The 6,325-nt window shown below is 52.8% G+C and overlaps 1 protein-coding gene across 1 annotated transcript in view; it reads left to right on the top strand.

Annotated features, from left to right (window-relative positions):
- Nucleotides 1-5,871: 5,871 nt before the first annotated feature.
- Nucleotides 5,872-6,325, top strand: part of RD3 (retinal degeneration 3) — a 2,379-nt gene continuing 1,925 nt past the window's right edge. The window contains exon 1 of the mRNA XM_011364560.1: nt 5,872-6,167. Coding sequence (XP_011362862.1) covers nt 5,872-6,167 — 296 coding nt within the window. The remainder of the gene's footprint in view (nt 6,168-6,325) is intronic.

Here is a 6,325-nt window from a genome sequence, read left to right as displayed (position 1 = left end):
ACACATGGGCGATGTGTGGGCCTCAGTCCCGCAGCCACAGAGCTGTCTGCGAGTCCCCCCCTAACAGGCCCAGGCAAGCGGGCCTAGACAGAGCGGTGTGAGCTGGCCTCCAGGGAGAGGGACCCTGAGCTGCGACCATGGGATCAGGGCTGTTTCTCGGAGGCGGTCAGCCCCATCCAGCTATGGTCAGTCGGACCTGAGCACTTGCTCCCTCCTGGTTGCCTCTCTGCCTCAGAATGAGAAGAACTGACTGCCATTCATTCATTCATTCATTCAGGAACCACTTACCAAGCGCCTGCTGCACACCAGGCAGATTCAACAAAGTCTTCTCTTGTCCTCACAAAGCTCACAGCTGAGTAAGGACAGAGAAAAACAATCAAAAAAGTGAGAAACATCTTTGTTATGGATGTTGTGATGCTAGGCCCTGGTGCCAGGCACCGGCAGGCACACAGTTCTACCTCAGTGCAGGCCATGGGGCTGTTGCAGAGAATTCCTGATGCTGGAGGTGGGTCCTAAAGGATGAGCAGGTGTTTGTCAAGTGGGCACAGGCTCACAGGTCAGGCTCAGTCACGCCTGGCTTGGTGGATTACTTTTATTATTTTTCTCTGATGCCAAACTAAAATAAGGTCAATTGGCAATCTGTGAAGTTGGCCTTGGACCTTGGCCAAAACAGGGCTAGGAGGAAGGTCAGTCAGAAGGGGGAGCATCTACTCCCTGCACCTCTGCCTAGACTCAGGGTCCAGTCTCAGCAGAGCCACCCTGCCTGCTCGGTGAAGTAGCGGGTGTCCTGAGACAGCCTGGCGCAGGTGCCCACAGGTCCTGGGGAGCATGCAGGGCAGTCCCTTGCCCTGGCCTGCAGCCGCCCAGCTCAGCTGCTAGAGCCCAACCGCAGAGGTGGAGCCTGGGCGGGGCTCCCTTTGTGCCAAGAAAACAGCTTCTTAGTGGGGACTGAGCCATCCTTCCCTGCCTTGCTAGGAGCTAGTTGCCTCTACTTACCAGAGGCAGGTAAACTTCTCAGGCCTCCTACGGGGAGAGTCAGAGCCTTGCTTCCAACTTCAAGGGCACAACCTGCATTGTTCCCACCACTGAGATGTCCCTGGTCCCCCCCTCACTGCTCACTGCCTGGACCACTCTTCTTACCCTTGAGGCCTGGGGGTGGTTTTTCTAGCGTATCTAAGTGTCTAACGAGCCACAGCTGGTGGTAGCTTCTCCCAGAGAGCCCTGGAAAAGACTGCATCCTCAGGGAAGTTCAAAAATAGGCTGACAGGAAGGCTCAGAGAGAGTAGGGGTGGAAGGGGTAGTGCAGAGGAGAGGAAGAGGAGGGGGAGAGCAGAGAACGAAAGAGAAAGGGCTTCGGGGAGTGACTCCAACGAGCAGAGATAGAACAAGCAAGGGCTTTCCTACTGGCGCTGGGTAAACTGAGGCTCTGCCCCTGAGCTCTTCCTTCGTGGGGGTGGGGAGGGGGCTCAGCTCCCAAGAAGTTGGGGTTGGGGCAAGGCCAGGGGTTGAGCTTGCACCAAGCCAGGGGTCCTTTACTTTTTGTGTCATCGCCCCCTTTGGAAGCCTGTGGACGCATTCTCAGCAAAACGTCTGTACAGAAAATTAAGTTCCTAGGATTATAAAAGAAACCAGCTGTATTGAAATGCAAGCATCAACCTCTTTTTTAAAAAAGTTAATATATGTGCCTTTCTATCAACATGTAAAATAACAAAATCAAGTGGCAGGTCTAACAAATACCACGATTTCATAGTAGTGATGAGCTCAGGCGATATTTCAGGAATATCATGGTTACAGTATTATGAAAATATCTGTGATCTCTGCTGGAGATAAAGTCACAGGCATAACCGGCAGCGCTGCGGTCTGGGGCCCTCGTTTGTAACTGGCGGAAATATTGCATCTCAGTTAAAGTTAGTGGAAATAGAGATGGGTCTTTTTTTCCAATCTGAGTTCATAAACCTCTAAATCCTCCCTGTGGGCCCCAGGGCAAGAATCCCCATGCTGAGGGACAGACAGTCACAGACCAGGATGAACCGAATTCTTGCACCTACACGAACATGACCTTATTTGATCTCCACAGTAACCACAGTAACTTGAAGTAGGTACCCTTATTACTCCATGCTACAGGCGGGGAAACTGAGGCTAGGAGCATTGAAGGTGACTTGGACATGGGCAGCTATGGCAGGGAGGGGAAGGCTGCAAGGAATTGAAATCAGATTTTCTCTGCCGAAGCCTGCACTTCCCCAACACCAGCCTCATCTGCATTGGCGATCAACCAAGGGACCGTTTATTGTATGGTGCCTGCCCAGTCACAGCTGTGTCCCTCCAGACAGAGGGACTGCACCACTGGGCATGCCCCTCAGCAGTATCGAGACTGCGTGTCTATGTGTTTCAGTCCCTCTCGCGAACGTAGGCTCCCTGAGGGAGCCACAGCAATGAGCACAGAGCACCGTGCAGGCACACTGCACACTCCCATCTGTGTCTGCTGAGTCATGAGCCAGTCGGAACTCAGGCCTGGCCCTTTAGTCTTCAGACCCCAGCCCGGCCCAGCACAAGCCACTGTTTGTTCCCTCAACACCCACAACCAGCTGTGAGAAATGCCACAGCGCTATTAAGGGGTAAAATATGAACTGTGGGCAGGGCTGAAGAACAAGGCAAGCCCACCAGGAAGAGTGAAGTGAGAAGGCTTCCTGCAAAAAGTGAGTTTTGAGCTAGATTTTTTCCAACTTTTAAATTATGACTATACTCAAATATGCAGAAAAGTTGGAAGAATAGTGCAATAAATCCCGTAAGTTGCCCCTAGTTAAAACAATTGTTAATATTCTGCTGTATTTGCCCTATCTGTATGTCTGCGTGCGTGTGTGTGTGTGTGTGTGTGTGTGTGTGCGTGTGCGCGCGCGCACATATATGTAACATTTTCTGAAGGATTTGAATATAAGACATTGCAGATATCATAACACTTCAGCCAGGAACACTGCAGCATCACCTCTTAAGATGGGGCTATTTGTCAATATTCCCCTATAACCATAAAACTATTTTTTAAACCTAAGATAACCAACATTTTTTTAACCTTCAGCTCATATTCAAATTTCCTCAAATGTCCTAATTTTTTAAAAACAAGTATTCAGTCCATGCATTGGGGGCAGATCGTAGGTGCTGCTGACTGAATGGGAAGCAGGCATTCCTCAGGGGAAAGTTCCAGAGTCGCCATGGTGCTTGCTGCCATGGCCCAGCAGTGAGCAGGAGTGTGAGGGGTCTTGAAGGCTACGCTTGGGAGTTGGGCTCTGCCACGGGGGTTAATCCAGAGAGAGGGAGCAGAATACCAACTGTGCAGAGCACCTAGTGACAACTTTTGCTGTTGAGATGAATCTCTGGGCATCTTTATCAGACCACACCTGCCATCACCTTGTTCCCCAGATGCTCGGTCACAACACAGACTCACACTGGGTCTCAGCTGGGTCAGGTGCTGGGGAGGCCCTGGAATAAGCCAGCCTCCTCAGGCATCTATCTGGCCAGCCCGCCTCTCTCCCTCCCTCCCTCTCCCCCTCCCTCCTTTGCCTTTAAGAACTTAATCAGACCTCCTGAAGAGCCTCCTGGGAGAACAGCTGGCACCAGAGACAGAAATAGCCCTGCGGAAACCCTGTCTCTGCCGAAGCCTCCAGCTCTGGGGAGTGAGTGTCGGAGGTGAGGAGAGTGGGGAGCCGGGGAGAGAAAATTCAGAACACACCCCTGCCCCCATGAGACCCCACCGCCTGGGCCAGAGGAGCTAAAAGCCCAGCAACCCAGGCCCCAGGTGGGATCACCCAGCTCCTGTCATCTGACGCGGGCTGAGCACCTGTCTCTAGAGGCCAGCTTAGGTCAGGGGCACGAGAGTTGAACCTTGGGAAGAGGGTTGCTGGCCCTGGGCTACACTCTGGCTTTCTTCCGGCTGAGTCCCACCTGTGGTGAGGAGTCTGGGGGATTAAGGAGACATGCCCGCCCTGATGTCACTTCTCCTCTAGATCAGGCCTTAGGTACCGAGATCCAGAACTCCCTGCCCAGGCAGGCACCCACCCACTTCTGGAGCCTGAGCAGGCCTCCTCCACGGGCCCAGTCTCCCAAGGGTGAGTGACATCAGCAGTGAGAACAGCCCCTGTTGGTAGGGGTGTGGATGGGCCTTGGAAATGAAGGCTGGGGTGTCCACACATGTTTGCAAGGCCCCTCATGGCATGAGAAGAGAAGGGGGACAGACAGGGCTGGGAGCTGGCTCCAGCCATGCCACTGTGAGAAACTGGTTCACGTCTCCATGGTTAAGTAGACATTTTTGACTTGTGCCACTCTAGAAAGCTCCTGCTACCCCATGATAATTTTCCCATTTGCGTCTGATTCTTCAGCATTAACAGTTTATTTCTCTGGGCTAAGCATTGTGGGTGCAGGGTGGTGGGAGGGCCGCCTCAAAATGTGTATGTGCTCAAGAGGCGACCCATGTCTCACGCCATGTTGTTGAGACTGAGTTCGTTGAATCTCCTTTCACTGAATCAGGAGAGTCTAGGCAGGAAGAGGCCCACGGGTGCGTGGAAGGGGGCGTGCCCTGGAAGGAAGAGGTGCAGAAAAGGGAGGTGGGGCACCTCGAAGACCACTTCGGGTTTTAGCCCAGGAATAGTACTTACCATCACTACTGTCAGAGGCACAAACCCACTTCTGACGAGGAGCGGGCATGCCTGAGATGGCAGCTCATTCACCCATCCATCCATCCATCCATTCATCCATTCATCCATTCATTCGTTCATCTAGTCAGTCAGTCATTCACCGCACCTGTATTTAGCAGGACCCTGTGGGAATATGCTGCTGAGTTTGGTCCCTTCTGTCACACCTGATGCTCCTCGCACATGTCTCACCTTGTAGCACATCTGGGTCCTCCACCTGGGACACCATCTCCATCGGTCCATGTGTCTGAAGCCTGCACTCGCCACCCTTCAGCCTGCTCTCGTCCACAAAGCCTTCGGTGGCTCCTTTCATCATCTAGGGTCACTCCTCCCCTCCCCCCATCAATATGGACTCTACGCTTCACCCGTCATGTTTACCTGTTTCCACTGATGTTATGGTTTTTACTCACCATATCCTGTGTCTGCTAGAGAATAGGGTTCCCAAGGTGCTTTCCCATTTGCGTTCCTCCACAGGTGTATACACAGTGCTCGATTAATGCTTCTGAATGAATAAATGAGGAATAAATGAATGAATGGATGGTGGGTAGGTTGTGTCTTTTGCAGGATGATGTCAACCCCATACAATTGTAAGCTTCCTTCAGCAATAGGCTGGGAGCATTTAGAAACTTAGGGTATTTCCCTGTTAGGCTGACATGGGATGTAGGCATCTGTCCTGTCTGTCTGCATTTTTCTCCCCTTTACGCCACAGGGTAAAAGCTGCCTTCTGAATTCCTACTAACTTCAAATAAAGAAGGAAGCATACTGTGTATGGCTGAGCACATACACAGGCCCTCTGGCTCCAGTCCTGGTATGGCTGAGCACATACACAGTATGCTTCCTTCTTTATTTGAAGTTAGTAGGAATTCAGAAGGCAGCTTCTCTGGGCTTAATCATTTGGGTGCTTTAGGGGTTGTTATCACCACGAGAGTATCTTACTTTTATGTGGTGCACCCCAAGTTTATTCACAACTGTTTCTCACAACCCCATCTTGTCTTCCAGAATTAGAAATGATTGCTCAGAGAGGTTAAGCGACTTACTCGAGGCCGCCCAGCTCTGAGGACGGAGCAGAGCTTCTCTCTCAGGGAGCCCAGCTCTTCTCCTTCTCCCTGGTTTTGCCCATCCTAACTGACAGAGGAGCCCGAGGAAGACACACGCACTCTGCCCTGTCTCAGCAGGGCCTGGCGGGGCCATGTCCCTCATCCCGTGGCTCCGGTGGACCGAGGCCTCTCCACGGCTGTCATCCCGGAGTCCAGCTGAGATGGTGCTGGAGACACTCATGATGGAGCTGGTGGGGCAGATGCGAGAGGCCGAGAGGCAGCAGCGGGACCGCAGCAACGCGGTCAGGAAGATCTGTACCGGAGTGGACTACAGTTGGCTGGCCAGCACGCCCCGGCCCACCTATGACCTCAGCCCTGGTGAGCGGCTGCAGCTGGAGGATGTCTGTGCCAAGATCCACCCTTCCTACTGTGGGCCAGCCATCCTCAGGTAACACCTGGCATTGGCACAGGGCCCCGCTGTTGGGCTGCAGGTTCCAGGGAGGGTGGCTGCAATGGTGGGACCTGAGGTTACCAGGACTGGAGCCAGGGGGCCTGGATGACTTGGTCATCTGTCAGAAGGAACAAGGCAGGAGGAGGAATCTGAAC

The sequence above is a fragment of the Pteropus vampyrus genome, unplaced genomic scaffold, assembly GCF_000151845.1.
Source record: "Pteropus vampyrus isolate Shadow unplaced genomic scaffold, Pvam_2.0 Scaffold98, whole genome shotgun sequence".
In the NCBI taxonomy this organism is placed as follows: Eukaryota; Metazoa; Chordata; class Mammalia; order Chiroptera; family Pteropodidae; genus Pteropus; species Pteropus vampyrus.
Note: the sequence above shows the minus strand (reverse complement) of the source record. Positions and strands in the feature narration are given on the sequence as shown.